We start from the raw sequence: 20,425 nt of genomic DNA, 5'->3' as shown, positions 1-20,425 counted from the left end.
GAATCCAGAACTGGTCAAATCCCCTCATCCCAATTGGCTCTCTTACTGACCAACAGCACCTCCATCTTGTCCGGACTCAATCTCGGTTTATTAGCCCACATCCAACCAGTCACTGCCTCAAGCAAGGGTCTTACCATCACTTCCTTGAGGAATGGTGGTATCTTGCTCTCCCTTAATGAAGTACTGATTTATTATTATTATTTCTTGTTTACACAGTCAGACAGGTGTTATTGACTGGTTTGTTTTATCCAGACATCAAGTCCTTCCCAAGGACCTGGGATGGCTGAATTTTATTATCAATATCATTGTTATTATTATAGATATCGTCGTAGAATATAGGCTGTTCCCAGTAAAGTTGCTTTTTGTAATTGGCTGATGGTGATTTCTGTGGCCCCTATGGTGTTGAGGTGCTCTTCAAAGTGTTTTGGAATTGCACCTAGGACACCAATTACTACTGGGATTATTCTGGTCTTCTTCTGCCACAGCCTTTCAATTTGTATTTGTAGATCTCTGTCTTTTGTTATTTTTTCTATTTCTTTTTCTTCTATTCTGCTATCCCCTGGTATTGCTATGTCGATTATTTTAACTTGTTTTTCTTTCTTCTCAACTACAGTTATATGTGGTGTATTGTGTGGCAGATGTTGTTCTGTTTGTAGTCGGAAGTCTCATAATATTTTTGCATCTTCATTTTCTACCACTTCTTCAATTTTATAGTTCCAACAATCTTTGGCTACAGGTAGCTTGTTTTTTTTTGCAGATGTTCCAGTGTATCATCCCTGCTACCTTGTCATGCCTTTGTTTGTAGTCAGTCTGTGTGATCTTTTTACAATAGCTGATTAGATGGTCCACTGTTTCCTCTGCTTCTTTACAAAGGCAGCACTTGCTGTTTGTTGTGGATTTTTAGACTTTGGCTCTTATTGCATTTGTTCTTAGTGCCTGTTCTTGTGCAGCCAGTATTAAACCCTCTGTTTCTTTCTTCAAGTTGCCATTCTTAAACCATTGCCAGGTCTTGGTAATGTTTGATTTTCTGGTTATATTGTGCAAATATTGACCATGCAGTGGCTTGTTTTTCCATTTTTCTGCTCGGTTCTTGACTTGTTCTTTCTTGTAGGCCTGCTTTATTTCATTGGTGTTTAATAATTTCTAATTGTTGACCATTTTAAGTGCATCTTCTTCACTGTCCTTGATATATTCTTCAAGGCCTCTTTTCTCCTCCTCTACTGTTTGATGGACTTGCAGCATTCCTCTTCCACCTGAGCTGCGAGGGAGGTATAGCCTATCTACATCACTGCGGGGGTGCAGAGCATGATTGATGGTCATGATTTTCCTAGTCTTACGATCTAGCGTCTCTAGCTCTGCCTGGGTCCAGTCTATTATTCCTGCAGTGTATCTGATAACAGGTATAGCCCAGGTGTTTATGGCTTGTATGGTGTTCCCGCCATTGAGTTTGGACTTGAGGATTTTTCTAACTCTCCTGATGTAATCACTTCCAATTTTTCTTTTAACTTCAGTGTGTGCAATGTTATCCGCCTGGAGAATGCCCTAGTATTTGTAATGTTCTTTCTCTTCCAAGATCTTTTTGTTGCTTCCATTGGGCAGTTCTATTCCTTCTGTTTTTGTTATTTTTCCTCTGTTCATTATTAATACGGCACACTTATCTAATCCAAATTCTATTGCAATATTGGTATTATTATTATTATTATTAATTCAATTTCTATACCGCCCTTCCAAAAATGGCTCAGGGCAGTTTACACAGAGAATTAATTAATTAATTAATTAATTAGATGGATCCCTGTCCCCAAAGGTCTCACAATCTAAAAAGAAACATAAGATATACACCAGCAACAGTCACTGGAGGTACTGTGCTGAGGGTGGATAGGGCCAGTTATTATCCCCCTGCTAAATAAAGAGAATCACCATGTTAAAAGGTGCCTCTTTGCCAAGCTAGCAGGGTTTAACCTGCCCAAATCAGCTCCCGGAGATATTCTGCTGTGACGCCATTAGTGAGTTCTTTGCAGATAAAATCTCCTGTATTCGGGCCGACTTGGACTCCACTATTTCTGCAGGGTCTGTGAGGGAGGTATCCTGCGATCCCTCTTGCAGTGTTAGGTTGGATCAGCTTCAATCTGTGACTCCTGATGATGTGGACAAGCTGCTTGGAGCAGTACAGCCTACCACTTGTTCTCTGGATCCTTGCCCAACCTGGCTGCTTCGATCTAGCGGAGAGATTGTTGGAGGTGGCCTAGTTAATAACATAAATGCATTGCTGAGGGAGGGTAGAGTGCCTTCCTGTTTGAAGGGAGGCAATAGTTACACTGCTCCTTAAGAAGCCTTCCCTGGATCCCTCAGCGATGGATAGTTATAGGCCAATCTCCAATCTCCCCTGGCTGGGCAAGGTAATCGAGAGGGTGGTGGCTAACCAGCTCCAGGCGGTTTTGGAGGAAACTGATTATCTATGTAGACTCATTTCAAACTGGCTTTAGAACAGGCTATGGGGTTGAGACAGCCTTGGTCGGCCTGATGGATGATCTTTACCAGGGAATCAACAGAGGGAGTGTGACTCTGTTGGTCCTTTTGGATCTCTTGGCGGCTTTCGATACCATCTACCATGGTAGCCTTCTGGGTCTCCTGGGGGAGATGGGAATAGGGGGAACTGGTCTGCAGTGGTTCCGCTCCTATCTCTCGGGTAGATACCAGATGGTGGAGATTGGTGACAGTCGCTCTTCAAAGCAGGAGCTGTTATATGGAGTACCCCAGGGCTCCATTCTGTCAGCAATGCTTTTTAATATCTACATGAAACCGCTGGGTGAGGTCATCAGGAGATTTGGTGCTGAGTGTTATCAGTATGCTGATGACACCCAAATCTACTTCTCCTTTTCATCCTCAGGAAATGGCACTCATTCTCTAAATGCTTGCCTACAGGCAGTAATGGGCTGGATGAGGGAGAACAAACTGAAGCTGAATCCAAGCAAGACGGAGGTGCTCATTGTGGGGGCGCAGAATCTGAGGAGTGAGTTAGATCTTCCTGTGCTGGATGGGGTTACACTCCCCCAGAAGGAGCAGGTGCACAGCTTGGGAGTACTCCTGGACCCAGGCCTCACCCTGGTTTCTCAGGTGGAGGCCATGGCCAGGAGTGCTTTCTATCAACTTCGGCTGATTCGACAGCTGCGCCCATTCCTTGAGGAGGATGACCTCAAAACAGTGGTGCACCAGCTGGTAACCTCCCGGCTTGACTATTGCAATGCGCTCTATGTGGGGCTGCCTCTGTACGTAGTTCGGAAACTTCAATTAGTTCAGAATGCAGCAGCCAGACTGGTCTCTGGGGCAACCCGGAGAGACCATATTATGCCTATTCTGAAACAATTGCACTGGCTGCCGATATGTTTCCGGGCAAAATACAAAGTGCTGGTGATTACCTTTAAAGCCCTGAACGGCTTAGGCCCAAGTTACCTCAGAGAGCGCCTTCTTCTGCGTGATCCCCACCGCACATTAAGGTCATCTGAGAAGGTTTGTCTCCAGTTACCACCAGCTCGTCTGGTGGCGACTCGGAGGCGGGCCATCTCTATGGCTTCTCCGGGGCTGTGGAATGCAAACCCTGCGGAAATCCGCAATTTGAATTCTCTATTAGCCCTTAAAACGTATTTGTTTGGCCTGGCTTTCCAGGGTTTTTAAATCTGTTTTAATATTCTAACCCGATTTGGGGTCTTTTAATCACTGTAATTGTTTAATTGTTGTTTTAAAATGTTTTTAAATTGTTAATTGTTTTTATATTGTTTTTAATTTGTTTTTAGCTCTTTATTGTTTTAGTGGTTTGTTTTAATTGTAAACCGCCCTGAGCCATTTTGGAAGGGTGGTTTATAAATCAATCAATCAATCAAATAAATAAATAAAGGTTATACCCTGCAACCATTTGCCTGTACCCTCCCTGGCAGATTTTATTAGCGGCAAGGGTCAGGAGTGCATGACATTACTCACTGCACAGGATCTTTTCCACAGGCTGCACCAACTGAAAAGAATCCAATACAATAGGACCAAATGGTACCCAAGTCGGGTACTGACAGTTTGGTCCAGAATAAATCAGAAATCATCCAGAATTGATCTGATTATGAATGAAGGGGCTGACCTGGTATGTAGTTGCAGGGTAGTATGTAGTTGCAGGGGAGTAACAGCAGGAGAGAGGGCATGCCCTCAACTCCTGCCTGTGGCTTCCAGCGGCATCTGGTGGGCCACTGTGCAAAACAGGATGCTGGACTAGATGGGCCTTGGGCCTGATCCAGCAGGGCTGTTCTTATGTATCATAGATACTTGGTTGGGGGAGGCTGGTGGCCTGGTCTGGTCCCAGCTTCTCCCTCCAGGGTACTCTGTTGTGGAGTAGGTGAGAGGATTTGGCGGTGAAGTGGAGTCACTGTAGTCTATAAGAAAAACATCTGCCTTACCAGGATCCTTGTTGAGGTGTTAGGCCATATCAAATGTGTGTACTTAAGTTTGGAGATCAGGGATAGTCTGGGAATTTTGTTGTACCAATCACCCCACTACCCAACATAGTCCCCGAGTGAGCTGACAATCTTGGTCTTGGGCTTGGCGTTGGAGTCTCCCAGGTCTATGGAGGCCTCCAGCCTCAGAAGCAAGATTCCTCTAAATCCCAGTTGCAGGGGAGTAACAGCAGGAGAGAGGACATGCCCTCAGCTCTTGCCCGTGAGCTTCCCAGAGGCATCTGGTAAGCCAAAGTGATCCACCAGGGCTGTTCTTATGGGACTTCAATCTTCACTTTGAGGCCAATTTGTCCGGGGCAGCTCAGGAGTTCATAGAGGCCATGACAACTACGGACCTATCCCAAGCGGTCTCAGGTTAGCATCGGTCACAAGGACAACAGCTCTTTTTACCTTTATGAACATCTTACATAACCTTTCAGGATCAGAACATGGATCCTGCAGTACTTCATCTATGCAGATTGAAGGCTTTGGAGAAAATAGGAGGCAGCATCAGAAGTGCACAACCCCAGAGCAGAAACATAATGTGTGTTTTTGAGGGCAGTCTCCATTTTCTTATCCATCTAATCCTTTAGAGTATTATCCCCATCCTTAGGTAGGGCAGCTCTTGAAAGGAGAGCCACAACAGGAGCACGCACAAGGGGCCTGAATTTTGATTAACTTCATGGTTGCCTGGGGGAGTGGGAACCTATCGGCTGGCATCTTGACTGTGCACAGCCAAAGGAAGCATGGGTGCAGCAGCTGCATTCCTGATTTCAGCAGCACAGGTACTCATGAACAGGGGCATGATTCTCCCAGAGCACTGTGCAACCCTCAGGGGCATATCTGTAGATTGCTTCTGGGAGAACGGGAAATCAGCAAAAATCATCACACCCACATCTGCCTGAGGGTCTAGGTAATAACTCCCAAGCTGGAACTCTTCATCCTAGCATTGAGTGCCTTTTGAACAGTCTTAGCTTGCCAAGAAGCCATCAAAAGGAGTAACTGGGTAGAAAAAGAAGGCAGAATTAAAAAATTAATTTTTCAAGAGTCAGGAGTGGGGGTAGGGGGAGACTGAAATAATATGTAGACAAGTAGCTCAGAGAACACAGAATACAGACACAGACAAAAAGAAGTAAAAGAAAGGAAATAAAAGTCCTAGGTCTAAAGCGAAGAAAAGAGTCTGAGAAGTGGCTGTCTCTGGAGCTAGGTAGGATGAAAAAACTGAGAGCAATCTTCTCCATTCAGGTCCTAAGGGCTTTGCTGATTTGCAGATGTCCTGCTTCTGGAGTAAGCAGGAGGAGATAACCAACACTGGATGCCTCCCTTCCCATTCAACACTTAAATAAATAAAAACAATCAACTGTAATTAAATAAAATATAGTAGCTGACAAGTTCTGCAGGCTTACAGCTGCATTTCCCATAAGCTTGCGCTCTTGTGGGCATATAAGGCAGTGAGAGCATATAAGGCAGTGTCAGTGGTCTTGTGCAAGAGTGCAATTGTGTAAGTCTGCACAACATGTTTTTTCATTTCTTACCAGTGGAGTTTTGAATGAGGAGACTGGTTTTGTACTTGTGGAGAGCTTCATTGGGTTTAAGGAAGTATAAGTCTGGGGACAGTTTAACAGGGATCACGGCATTTTTGAAATAGTGGTGTATGATAAACATAAAAATCTGAACAAGCAAAAAAACTGTAAACAGCAAAAGCCTGGAAAGAAAAGGAAAAAAGTATAAGTAAAGCTAATCCAAATTACATAACAAGTCAATTAAAGAATAGTTGTAACTATTCTTCAGTAACAAGTGGCATGACCCCAACCTTGAGTAGCAATCAGCATACTGGTCTAAATGGCCAATTTCAAAAGCTGCAGAGATACTCGACTTGACTGCAGAATATCAACACTGATACTGAACCCAACAGTCAGGAGCCTCTCAAGCCAGAAACCCCTGATTTGGGACCTCTGGCAATAGCTGCCTCTTGGCCAGATTCCCCTAAGGGACTGGCATCCACAACCCCAAGGACCTCATGCTCCCTAGTGCCTGCTTACCTATTAAAGGCAACTCACCAGGCGGGAACAGCACTGCTAGGCCTAGGCCAGACAACTACGCCTTTAAAGCTCTCTGCTTTTCAGGAATGAGGCAGAGCCTAGTGGGGATAGTCATATTCATATCGGTGAATATGGGTATCTTGTAGAATGGACAGATGATGGGAGACAACCAATGGATTCCCTCTCAGAAATAATCATCATCCAACAGAAAAACAATAGCAAGACACCACTGCTGATACTTCCACACAGCAGCAGAGGATCGGCTCCGCCACACAGCTGCAGCCATTTTTCCAAGCAGAGCTCACCCCAGCTGAGTGGTAGAACTGATTCTCCACTGCTGCTGGGAAGAGCTTTCAGGGCCAGCGATACAGGGAGGTAAGCACTCTCTAATTTCCACTTAAAGGTGCCTCCTGCTGCCCCCACGGCACCTGCACTGGCTGCTAAATGTGGCCATGGCCTTTAGCGCAGGCCCAACCTGGACACTCCTGCCTGGGCAAACACCTTTGGGGGGCAGGAAGAGAAGAGCTAGGGGATGAAATGCTCCCACATGAAGTGCAAATGGCTATCCATGGAAAATGGAGGGGGTGTGTGCTTGGTGCTTTAGCTGCGGCGTTTATGCCAATGCGGCGTTTCTGATGTTATTTTTAAAAATTTCAGCCATTTCTCAATGGTGCGCTTTTTTTGTTTCAGTATGCCCAATACCTCAAAGCTCCTTCACAACACTGAAAGAATGTTATTATTAAATCAAACACAGAGCTATAATTCAATTTCCCACAGGTGCAACATTTGCACATGCAGGGATCGGCAAACAGAACAACAGAACCCTAAATTTTCCCTGGCTTCTGCCAAGCATGCATGAAACCAGCATGCGGGGCCACTTCAGGAACCAAATGGCGTGTGCATACCTCCCTTATCTCCACCCAGTTCTCCCTACTGCCTGGATACATATTACTTGAGCAACTTACAGGGAGCATAGAAGGAGTGCAGATGGGGATAAGGAAAGGGCACACGGGCCCAGTGTGAGCCCAGATGATTTTTTTTTTTTCATCTGTGTGCGGAATGAGTTTTGTTCTGGGTGGCAGTTTCAAGGCACTGTGTGCACATGTGTATTCAGAGTGGGGCCTTCCTGATTCAACCTGAGTGGCATCTAAAATTAACTGAGCAGACATCAAGAAACTTGTGAGCATGTGCACATGCGCACGCCTCAGAGGGAACACTGCACAGGCCTCCTGATTTCCATAATAGTCCGTTGTTCCTCTTGCATGTGCACTGAGGGTGGTAGGGAGGAAATCCTATGATCATTCCTCCATATTAGAGAAGAGCATAAATTGTGATTTGAAGTGTGATTTGTAACATATCCCCTACACCTTTAAAATAGAGGAGAGATGGTGCATACATAGTTGCTGAATGCGCAAATGGCCACTGTACATGCACGGAGGCCATGCACATGCCAGCACCGTCCATGCACATGCCAGCACTCCCAGCTATATGCAAGCACCAGCTTCGCTCTCCCCCAGGGGGCAGCTGGGGGACTGTGCTGCCGGTGCGGGCAGATAGCTGGGAGGAGCATCACTAATTCAGGAAGTGGAGGCAAGCGGCAGAGGAACAGGTATGCACCTGCTCTCCTCCATTTTAAAGGTGCAGGGGATGTGGTACGAATCACATTTTGTGCACATCCCTACTCCATAGGCAAATGCTGTGCCATGGAAAAGTGGGCCATGCCCCTGAATAGGAAACATACCAAAACCATTCTGTCAGAAAAGGATCTAAAGATACTCATCTCTACTAACTATGAATTGCTTGCCCCAAAAGAGGGGAGCCAGAACTTCCTATTTTGTTTCTGTTTCTCAAATCAATACACTGCTTTGGAATACCTTGTTCAAAGAAACACAAAGCTGAGATACTTACACTGCTGTTATTGATTTAATTTCACGTTTTAAGCTAAGAAAATGAACTTTTGCCATAGTAGAGACCTGTTTTTTCCAAAGAGACTTATTGCTTAGTGCACACGATTTTGTCTCAGATAGCATTAGTAGGCTTTGCTCTAACTCATCAATAGATTTTGCATCCAATTCCTCCTCAGATTGCTGTGGATCAAATACACTAAAATCTAAGAGAGAGGGGGAAACTGGTTAGGTATAAAGCATTTACTGCAACTGTAAGTAACACACTAAAAGAAGTATGCCACAGTATTTTCTGAAATATTCATTCTTTTGGTAACATCAGCTATCAATATTATCCAGAATGATTTTCAGATCACATGCTGCAACAGGGTAAAACGCTTCGGCTTGGCAGGATCATATTGAAAATGATCCCCAGAATCTCAAACTCCCACAATGGGAAAATACAGCCATTTTTTCTGCAAAGGACTTGCAACCTTGTAGCACTATAACGCAAAGATAAAATCCGAAATAAGGCATCGGAAATGTGAACAGCACCTTGCTGTCAGCACAGGGACTGCAGTGTCACAACACAAGAAGTATGGAAGCACACTTAGGAGATCTGAAGGGTTTAAGGAGATCACTTAGGTAACCCTGTTATAGGGTTTACTTTGGAAAGTACCCAGGGGAAAGAGAAAAATGGCATTTTTAACTAAAGGGAGAGAAAATTCAAAAAATTAGCCTCTTCAGGAGAGCAAGTCTGAGGACCAAAAGACCAGGAGAATGTGGTCTCCTGTTCCATAATGAAAATGATGTGGAATTGTGCAGTGTTTAGTATTTCCATAACAGAAATGGTATTTTGTTAATCCAAAATGTATTTCAGTTACTTGGTCATGATTAGTATATCATGAGGAAAAACACAACAGAAGGTACTCTAGTTACTTCTCACCAGCTCGGTCAATTTCAGCTTCAACTTCAAGCTTGAGGAACACATCCTCCAAGGTCGTCATAGAAACACCATAAGAAATAACCCCCAAATGAGAATGGATGTCTAGATCTGAAAATAATGCTAGAAGAAGAAGAGGAAGACATTAAGCTACTTTTAGCACCAACAAAGTTTGCTCTCTCACACCCATTTGATGACTGTGTTTATAACCTTATATAACTTTAGCAAATCCAATACCATATAAAAAAGAGGGAACTGCTTTCCTTCTATCAAGACAGTGACAAAGCTGGGGTAGTTTGAGGGTGGTTTGTTTTTTGGTGGGTGGGGTGGGGAGGGAAAAGTCCTCTCAACACTTTCCTTAAAAAAAAAAATCTTTCTTCCAAAGAAGGGAAAGAAGATTACTCACGTAAATAAGTGAGATGTTCGGGGGGGGGGGCAGTTTGGGGTTTGCTTCCCTCTTTCACAACTCTGACCTCTCTCTTTTGCATAATAGGACTGAGGTTACATACTGAAGCCTAATTCAAGTCACCCATCTTGAAGACCCTTTCAATTTTGTCTTCCCTGGGTTTCATTGATTGCCCCATCCAGTGACAGCTGAAGCCCCTGGGTCATCCAAGTCAACACTTGCCACACCCCTTGCAATTGGCCATGACCCTGAAGTCATTGCTAATGTCACTAGTAGCGCCAGCCCCGGTTCCCTGGTCCCCAAGGCCCTTCTTCATCTTGCAGCTGTCAGGAAAGGAAAGCAGCCTGGTTCAAAGTAGGACAAGTTCTGGAGAGGCAGCAGTGGCTGCAAGAAGGAGCTCTTAGCACACAGCTGCCGCCATGGTTGGCTTGCTCTCCATCCAGCCTCTTCGCCTTGAGCAAAGCACTTTCCTTCCAAAACTGAGCAAAGTGCACAAGCCTCTTTGTGGAAGGGATGGAAGAGGAGGAGTCTCTCCTCTACTAAATACTTATCCTCACAGCTGCCACCACAAACGCACCCCAATATTAGCAGCAAAGTCAGGGAGCATGGCCAGACCAAAAGGGGAGAGAAAGAAAGTCAGCAATGTTTTGGGGAGCAGCTGTGGCAGAGTGCCAAGGGAAACAACATTTGTGGGGCTGGGGGTGGGATATTATTATTATTATTATTATTATTATTATTAATTATTTATTCGATTTCTATACCGCCCTTCCAAAAATGGCTCAGGGCAGTTTACACAGTGTAATAATAAACAAATAAGATGGATCCCTGTCCCCCAAAGGGCTCACAATCTAAAAAGAAATGGAAGATAGATACCAGCAACAGTCACTGGAGATACTGTGCTGGGGGTGGATAGGGCCAGTTACTCTCCACCTGCTAAATAAAGAGAATCACCACATTAAAAGGTGCCTCTTTGCCAAGTTAGTAGGGGTTTTGCCAAGTTAGCAGGGGTATACGAGGGCACAGGCACCACCTGAGACCATTGCACCACTTCACCTCTTGGGAGAGTTGCTCCTGCCTGCCTCCACCCACCTCTTCACTTTTCACTGGTGCTTAATTGAGAAAGGAGTTATACCTGAAAACTTGTCCATGTCTTTAAAAGGCAAGGCATACACAAGTTGCTCTTCATTTTGTTTTAACAGACTGGCTTCAGGGATATGTTGTCTGATCAAACATGCTGTACCTTCTGTATTACAGTATCTGTCTATATGCATACTAAGAAAGAGAAGAAAACAAACATGCACGCAAATGTATAAATATCATTGCTTAAAAGGCAGGTATCGTTATCATTTTTAGAAACAACAACATATTGTCAGCCAATTTAAATTTAATTATATTTTCTTAACCTAAATAGCAACATTTATAAATATTAAATCAATATTATTAACTTGTGAAACAGAGAAGAAATAGATGTTGGCTATAATACATTGACTTTGGTGTATTTAGGAGTGCCTAACTTTCTGTTGGGATTCTGACCATTATAACACACACTGAAATGGTCTGCAACCTATTGCAAAAAAACCCAAAAAGCACTTATACCTCAACCGGTAGCCAATTCCCCATTTTGTTTTAAGGAAGAGAGAGGATCCAACACATTTCAACATCCCTTGGGAAATCACAGCTTTCCGATCTAGAAACAAGAGCAGAAGGACCTTTAGTCATAACAGTTGGTATGGCAAAAACTAAGAAAACAACACAATGGTTTGTATTACCAAACTGCCTTATCCTCACTATGATATATTAAACATTAATATCCTAAATACATAGGCCCTGAAATAGAATTTACCAGCTACAATGTCGGCCTCATCCATGAAATGGGTACTGAACACCGTCACTCGATTGGCCTTTCCATTTTTCAGAAGGTTCCATACTGTATGTCGTGAGCATGGATCCATGCCAGCAGTTGGTTCATCTAAAAGCAATACCTAAGTATTGGCCAGGAAAAACAATAGATAAAACTTCAGGTTGCTTACCTGTAACTGGAGTTCTTCTGATGGTCATCTGTCCAATCACACAGATGGGCTTTGTGCTCACGTGAAGAACAACCTGGGGGGGGGGGGACTCACAAGCTTTTCTTTTCTGTCTCTCCTGCGGTAGCTAGACTCCTCCTCCCTCACCCCTAGGTCACGTGTTCCGCACCCTTCTCCTCAGTTCTGGAGTCCGCCACCATGAGGCTCTGCAGCGGGGAAGGGTGGGCGGTGTGAGACTGGACAGATGACCACCAGAAGAACTCCAGTTACAGGTAAGCAACCAGAAGTTCTTCCAAGTGGTCTCTGACCATCACACAGATGGGTGATCTCAAGCTCCTGGATGGCAGAGGAGGGAAGCAGAGACCAGGAAAAATCAACAGACAGTATGTGACCCACAAAGGAGCAAAAGGGGCTATCTTCATTGAACAGAAGAATGCTTTATTGAAGATAACACCAACAGCAGAACAATGAGTGAACACCTTATTGAAACAGAGCCTGCAAAACTGATTTCCCCAAAGCCACGTCATTACAGGCTCGAACGTCCAGAGCATAGCGCCTTATAAAAGTTACAGATGAGGACCACGTTGCAGACTGGCAGATGGAGTCCAAAGAAAATCCCCTGTCAAAGGCTGTCCAAGTGGCCAGTGCTCTGGTAAACCCACTACTTGGTAGGCCAATCTGATGGTCTGTACAATCCAGGCTGAAATAGACTGAACAGAAGCTCTCTGGCCCTTATGTGGCATACCATAATTTACGAACAGTGCCGTGGTGGACCTAAGGGGCACTGTGTGGTGAACATAGAAGCCCAATGCTCGTCTAACATCTAGGGCATGCCACCTTCGCTCTGATTCAGAAGAAGGGTTAGAGAAGAAAACCGGTAAGGAAATAGCTTGTTGAGACTATCTTACGGAGACTATCTTACTTAAAACGAAAGGTCGAGACTATCTTAGGGAGGAATGAAACATCAACCCTTAGAACAACTTTCTCCTTTTGGAACAGAAGGTAAGGTGGATTACAACGCAAGGCACGTAACTGCCCCACCCTCCTGGCTGACGTAATCACAACCAGAAATACAGTCTTGAGAGTTAACAGACAAAGGTCACATGTTGCCATGGGCTCGAAAGGTTTGCCTATGAGGGCGGAGAGGACACTTGGTATGTCCCTTGAAGGGGCTATAGCAGGCCTGTCTGGGTGTAGGTACACCAAGCCCTTCAAAAACTGCTTGACCTCTTTCAAAGTAAACAATGAAGATGTTGAAAGAGGTGCCTGTCAGAAAGAAGATATTGCAGCCAGGTGAACCCTGACCAGGTGAACCCAGACCAGGTGAACCCTGACATTGAAAGTCCTGGTTTTTTGAGACGGAGCAAATACGACAGGATGGTCTCTGTTGGGACTACGGCAGGGTCAATGTCACTGGTAGATCTAACATATTCAGAAAAACGCTTCCACTTTGCTGTATAGGAAGACACAGCGGAGGGTTTCTGGATGCTGAAAAGACCTCATTCAATTCTGTAGACCAGACGGATGGATTCGCCACCCCATTAAGTGCAGCTTCTGCATGTTTGGATGGAGTACCTTCCTGCGCTGTTGAGACAGCAGTGCAGAAAGGAGAGGAAGTTTGATGAAGTGGCTGTTAGACATGTGGAGAAGACACGGGAACCAAGGGCACCGGGGCCATCAAGGGGTTACAAGGATGGAGTCCGACCTCTCATCCTCCAGCTTCTGGAGAATCTTTAGGAGAAGCGGAACTGGAGGGAGCAGGTAAAACAAAGTTCCTGTCCATGTTGTTGTGAATGCACTGCCTTTCTAGTTGCTCCCCACACCTGCTCTGGAGAAGTATATTGGACATTGGTAATTGTGCTCACTCGCAAAGAGGTCCACTTCCAGCATTCCCCACTTCCCAAAAACCTGTTGCACAACCCTTCTGTCCAGTTCCCATTTGTGAGACAACGTCTGCATCCTGCTCAATCTGTCAAGACCCTTGATATGGACGGCTGATAAGTGAATGCAATGAAGAAGGGCTCAATCCCAGAGCTTTAGTGTCAGAGTTAAGAGGGTTCTGGACCCCGTTCCACCTTGACGGTTTATATATGCTTTGGTTGTAGTATTGTCTGTGACAATCTGGACATGTCGGTCCCTGACCTCTGAGAGAAAGCTTCTCAGTGCTTTGAACACCGCCAAAAGCTCTAAGTAATTTAGATGGTGTTCAGCCTCTTCCTTGGACCAATGTCCATTTAGATGGAGATCTTTGAGATTTATTTATTTATTTATTTATTTATTTATTTTTGCATTTTTATACCGCCTTTCGTTAAAATATAGCCCCAAGGCGGTTTACAAAAGTTAAAAACATACAATAAAAACACAATAAAAACAACATGCTAAGAGTATAAAAACATATAAAAACAGGCATAAAACAGTACAACAAATAAAAACACCCAGAAGCAGCAGTAAAAACGATTATGTAAAAGCCTGGGTAAAAAGACAAGTCTTTACAAGCTTTCTAAAAGCCATGATGGAGTCCGAGGAACGAATGGCCACTGGGAGAGCATTCCAGAGTCTGGGGGCAGCAACAGAGAAGGCCCTGTCCCGAGTGCACGACAGCCGGCCTCTCTCATTGTCGGCACCCGGAGCAGGGCCCCCTCAGATGTCCTTGTCAAGCGGGCAGCAACCCTTGGGAGCAGGCGGTCCCTCAAATACCCTGAGCCCAAACCGAGATGAGCTCCCCCAGCCTTCTTCTGAGGCATCCATTGTTGTTCGCACTTCCAGGCCTGTCCTTTTGAACAGGGCGGATTTTAGCAGATCTTGTTGCATAGTCCATCTTCTGAGGGCGAGACGCACCCAAGGCGGCAAGTGCAAGACTTTGGAGTTGTGATGCCTCATTGGGTGAAAAACATCCAGAAACCAGTGTAGCAAGGGGTGCATATGCAACCTGGCTGTAGGCAGAATTGTGGTAGTGGAGGCCATAAGGCCGAGCATACGTTGGACTTTTAGTGCTGTGTGGATAGTGCTGCTGCTGATTTGACCAGCAAAACCTTTGATCAGTTGAACCAGATCTTCCGGAAGGCTCACAGTCCCCGCAACAGAGTTGAAGATCACTCCCAGGAACTTTATTCTGCGTGTAGGGATCAATAGAGATTTTTTGTAGTTGATGCTTAGACCCAAGTTGCCCAAGAGTGTGATAGTCACTCAAAAATTCCTTTGAAGAACAGCTGGGGACCTTGCTGTCAGCAGCCAGTTATCCACATATGGAAAAACTTGGATCCCTTTCTCCTGTAAGTGTCCCACCACCACCACCTGCCGAAAATTCTTGGCGGTGACGATAGTCTGAATGGCATGGTGCAGAATTGGAACGCATTTGTGCCCACCTGGAACCAAAGATACTTTCTGTGTTGCAGATGTATTGAAATGTGTTAATACATGTCTTCTAAGTCTATGAACACAAACTACACCCCCTTTGTCAGGAGGGTCATACAGTAATTTCTGAGATGGTAAGCATATGGAAGTGCCTGTATTGCATATAGGAACTGAGGATATGGAGCTCTAATATGGGTTGCAGGCTCCCGTCTTGTTTCGGAATGGTAAAGTATATGGAGAACAGACCGTCCACAATGTGAGGGGACACAGGTTCTATGGCCCCTTTCTGAAGGAGGGTCTTGATTTCCACCTGGAGCACAGCATTTAAAGACGTGACCCTCCGTACTGAGTCCTGTGGTCATTCTTGGAACTCTATCGCATAACCAAGACGGATGATGGTGGTGAGGACCCAACTGTCTGATGTAATACGTTCCCAGTGTTCCAGGTAAGGCCTTAAACGGGAACCATCTCCGGGATAGTCATGCTCTCCTTTGGAAAGTGGTGGATTTGGACTTTTGCTGACTAGGCTTGGTGGAGGAGAACTGTCGCTTCTTGTACTGAGAGTTGAACTGTGAGAACTTGGATTGCCGAAAAGGCTGGTTGTAGTGTTGAGGTCCCAATGAGTGCGAGAGAAAGGACTCTGGAGCCCGAAAGAGTCTATTGAACCTGGAACTCGATGATGATGAGGGGAAACCCATGGACTTAGCCATCTTCCTCATCTTTTGAACCCATTCCATGGTCTCGTCCATTTGTGTTCCGAACAAGGCCTGGCCATCAGAAGGCAGATCCTCAATGCGCGTACGAGCTTCCAGATTCAAGCCTGAAGAACGGAGCCATGCATTTTGCCGAAGCGAGATAGTTCCTGCCAGAAACCAAGCTGTGCAGGCTGTAGAGTGTAGAGAAGTATGCAGGAGTTGCTTACTCAGCCTAATCCCCTTGCGCTGCAAGGGGAGGATCACCTCTGTTTGCATAGTGAGGAGAGTCTCCAGATTCTGAGAGATCTTTTCCCATAACAGGTGACTGTACCTAGTCATGCAAGCTTGATAGTTAGACATTTTGATCTGGAGGATAGAACTTGAATATAAGCATTTACCCATGGAATCTAGCCTCTGGCCCTCTCTGTCCATGGGGAGTAGATAGCATCTTGTTCTTAGACCTTGATTGTGCTGCCTCCACTACAACTGAATTCAGGATTGGGTGCTTATGGAGAAACGGGGTATCCTCTGCTTTGACTCTATAAAGTTTCTCAACCTTCCTTAAAGTGGAGGAGACTGAAGATGGCTTGACCCAAAAACTTTGAGTGATGTTCAGAAGGGCCTGATTCATTGAAAGCGCTACACATCTCTGTGAATCCCCATCTATAACATTGACAAACGGATTAGAAGAGGGCTTAGTTTCCTCTTGTAATTGGATTCCCAAAGACATTGCCATCTTAGATACATGCAGTGAGAAGGATCTCAGGTCTTCCGATGGGGAGGGAGGTATTGCCTTATCACGAAGCCTGGACCCTCCAGCAGCATCCAAGGAGGAGGAAAGATCAGGCTCCCCTTCCGAGTCCGAGGCTGAGCCTGAGGACTGTAAGATCTTCTCTGGTGGTACCGGAGGTACAATTTCAATAGGTGGGAGTGCAAAGGGTGGGATCTGAGGAGGCAGAGCATCCGGTCTAGATTTTTCTTTCCTTCTTGGAGAAGGAGCAGCAGCTGGCAAAGCAGAACCACTCACTGGTTCAAGAGGAACAGGGGCCCTTGCAGCTTGAGGCAAGCAGCAAGAGGGTTGATATTGTGAGGAGGCGTGCCATCTGCGTGATTCAATATATCCAGCACTTTCCTGGGCATGGTAGCACTCACGCGTAGGTGGGGGAGATCCCCTTCTTGGGTGGTGTAAAGAGCCGGAGTGTGGCCGGCAGAGAGAGCGAGAGCTGTATCTCCTATAAACGCACCCAATGTGCAGCCTCATATTTCCTATGAAGCCTGTCATAGTAACTTGGGCGGTAACTGTTGGCATGGTAATTGCAGTCGCTCGCATAGCCTCCCTCTTCAAAGTCACCAGGATCAGAGAAGTCTTCCTCATAGTCATCAAAGTTGTAGCTAGGGTAATACTTGATTGGGGTGTGTGTGTGTGTGTATATATAATGAGGGGATTCATTTCCAATTTCAACCCTGCTCTCTGGGGAGCAGTCCCCTTCCCTGGAGTCGTCCAACCGCCTGGGTTCTTCTTCTGACTCATAATCTAGCCCCATCCTGTCATGGAAAGTTGACCTGTCACTGAGAGTCCCTCTATCCCCAAAGGATGGCCGGGGCTTGTTGCCTGCATCAGCCAGGGAAGGGCTAGTTTACCCTGCAAAAGATTGCTGACTTAGGCAGTTCTGGAAGGGCACACTCGGTCCCAAGGGATTGCCCATTGTCAGTTGGGAGCCCTGTTGGAGAGGCACTCAGTGCTTTGTTTTAGCTGCAGCTTTTGCAGAAGTCGTGGGTGGCTGCTGCAGCTTTGGCTCCAAGCACAGCATCTGTGCGTGCACAGATAAGGCTGGCTCCCATGTCTTCAGTGCCCGCCTCTTCGCTGATGGAGACTTCTTCCTCTTCAGCTTCGGAGCTGAATCAGCTGATTCCTTGGACCTCTTTTTCTTGTGCCACTTGTGTGGCTGAGCAGAGGAATCCAGCTCAGTGGGCTGTAACTGCTGTTGCCCAATACCGGAACTCAAAGGTACAGCCACAGACAGGCCAGGCAGCCCTCTGTTTTATGACAGCGCAGTTGACATGGGCATAACCACGGAGGCAGAGGGAGTCAGCAAAGGAGTCCCAGGCCCTCCAGGCAGGGAACAGCCACCTCAGAAGTCAAAGTCGCAGTAGTAGGGACCAAAGGCTTAGTGATTTTTGCCTGTTCCATTGCGACCTGGGCTGACAGGCCACAAATGAAGATGTAACCTTGAGGCCCTGTTCCTGTGTGCTTGTTTAGAGAAACTTTGGCAGTGCACGCAGGACAAAGTCAAATGAGTTTCTCCCAACAAATCAGGCAAAGATTATGTCCGTCTGTTGAGGGGATAGAAGCTCGGCACTGGGACACTTTGCTAGCCATTCACTGGTAGAGGGGAAAAATTCCCTCAGGGAAGGAGACTAAACACAAAATAAAGAAAAAGTGCAAAACATGAAAAAGAGAAGTAGAATAGTGAGATAGGAGAGAATAAAAACCAAATAAACAGAACCTAAATATATATCTACAGAAAAGCCTGCAAGGAATTCCACCAAGATGCTTCTTCTTCGGTGGCTGAAAAAGAACTTAGGAGGAGGGTGCTGAGTACGTGACCTAGGTGTGAGGATGGAGGAGCCTAGCTACCTATCAGGAGAGACAGAAAAGAAAAGCTTGTGAGTCCCACCAGATATTCTTCACGCCAGGACAAAGCCCATCTGTGTGATGGACAGACACCACTTAGAAGAACTCCTATTATACATTTTAACAAATAACAAGCATTATTTACTAATGAGATTCTTATCAGTGCAAAGTTGGGCATCTTTCACATTATCGTTATCATATTCATTCTAATACCAAATGTGATGATCCTATGCCTGTGAGCTGGAGAGTAAAAGAAGACTACCCACAGACTACTCAGGGGGTTTCTCCCTGTATGAAGAAAAATGTTCATAAATATTTTGGCACACACTATACCACTCAGGTCGGAGGCCAGCTGAACTGACTGGTTGTATATCACCAAAAACTTGCCAAAAACCTGCCCCGCTCCCTCAACCTGCCACACAAAACTATATGGAAAGCAGATTCCAGGCTGAGAATAAGGCATGGGGAGGTTGGTTTGTCCGTCCACTCCCTGCAGTGGATTGCCCGGGTTGTGGAATACCCCCACTCTCATCCCTGCCCCTACTCAACAATTGTTTCATGGGAGACGGGAGGCTGAGCAGACGTATAAATGGATATACTGGGCAGCTCACATATAAAACAATATACTATAATCAAAAGAAAAATACAACATCACTATACAACCCAACAACGACAAATATTTATATACTGCTTTTCAACAAAAAATTCCCAAAGCAGTTTACAGAAAGAAAGAAAGAAAGAAAGAAAGAAAGAAAGAAAGAAAGAAAGAAAGAAAGAAAGAAATATAGATAGATGGCTCCCTGTGCCCAAAGGGCTCACAATCTAAAAAAGAAGCGTATGTTAGATACCAGCAATGGCCACTGGAGGGATGCTGTGCTGGGGCTGGATATGGCCAGTTGCTCTCCCCATTTTAAAAAGGTGCTCAGTTAGCTAACTTTGCTCAGTTAGCACGGGACACTGGAACATCTGCAATATTGCTCCTGAAGGACAGCATCTGGCCCCAGAGCACTACACCAAAACCCACAGTTCCCACTTTAATCTGCTTTAATAACCTGCCCAATTTTTGGCATATTTGGTACTGAGAGACAGAAATGCATCACCACATATGTTGTCAGAATTCAAAAGAAACACAGTACTCTTTAATTCTGACAGCCACCACATTTGGCTATTTTCACCTTAACAGCTAGAATAATAAAACATGCAAGGTAATTACTTCTACAGATCTCAACACTAACTTATAAGCAGCACAGAGAAACAATTGTCATGTTATACACAAAAACAAAAAACAGATTTTTACTGTACCAAACAACGATTCTGCTTCTATCCTTGTGTTGTTTACCTTTGGATCTCCAAGCACCGCAAGCCCAATTGACAACTTCCTTTTCTGTCCTCCGCTTAATTTTTTGGCCTGGTTATCTTTAATGGGCTGCATATCCAAATCTAGTAAAACTTTCTGGACCTTATAAAATCAAGTATAAACAGCATTGAATGGTAATTAAGCAAGAAATACTTCACACTGCTAAATTGGTTTCAATTTTTATCATACCCTAACCTCAGGGCTGAGGATGGCTTACAAAAGCTATATTTCAAGGATCTGAGATGAGAGCTGTTTAAAGGGGATGTCACTGATTCATAATGCACTATTTTCCCATTTCCTGTTTTCTAGAACTTTAACGCCAGGTTCTTGGAATCACACTACAGACAGGGGTGGCCCTTTCATGAGACAAGGTGAGGCAGTTGCCTCAAACAGCAGATTATTGAGGCACCACAAGGGAGACAGGATGCCCCCCATGGCCCCACCATTGGCATTGGAGCAGCTGTTTGTGGCTGATCTGACCCTTGCAAACTCTCCAAGGAGCACCTCTCCTCATACTCTTTGCAGAGCTTCAAGAAACATAGGTTTGCAGGGCAGCGGGAGAGGGGGCTGCTAGTGATCTCCTCCTTCTCCCTGTTCCCCACGCACTTTCA

General features: G+C 45.3%; 1 protein-coding gene across 6 annotated transcripts in view; it reads right to left on the bottom strand.

Moving 5' to 3' along the window:
- The window catches only part of LOC128344558 (cholesterol transporter ABCA5-like), a 121,634-nt gene that overhangs the window by 52,535 nt on the left and 48,674 nt on the right, over window positions 1-20,425 (bottom strand). For all 6 annotated transcript variants that reach the window (XM_053294906.1, XM_053294907.1, XM_053294910.1 and 3 more), the window contains 7 exons: window positions 19,797-19,916; window positions 11,590-11,728; window positions 11,343-11,433; window positions 10,879-11,018; window positions 9,344-9,463; window positions 8,423-8,624; window positions 6,008-6,177 (listed from right to left, as the gene is read on the bottom strand). In XM_053294906.1, coding sequence (XP_053150881.1) covers window positions 6,008-6,177; window positions 8,423-8,624; window positions 9,344-9,463; window positions 10,879-11,018; window positions 11,343-11,433; window positions 11,590-11,728; window positions 19,797-19,916 — 982 coding nt within the window. The remainder of the gene's footprint in view (window positions 1-6,007; window positions 6,178-8,422; window positions 8,625-9,343; window positions 9,464-10,878; window positions 11,019-11,342; window positions 11,434-11,589; window positions 11,729-19,796; window positions 19,917-20,425) is intronic.

The sequence above is a fragment of the Hemicordylus capensis genome, chromosome 2, assembly GCF_027244095.1.
Source record: "Hemicordylus capensis ecotype Gifberg chromosome 2, rHemCap1.1.pri, whole genome shotgun sequence".
NCBI classification, from domain to species: domain Eukaryota; kingdom Metazoa; phylum Chordata; class Lepidosauria; order Squamata; family Cordylidae; genus Hemicordylus; species Hemicordylus capensis.
Note: the sequence above shows the minus strand (reverse complement) of the source record. Positions and strands in the feature narration are given on the sequence as shown.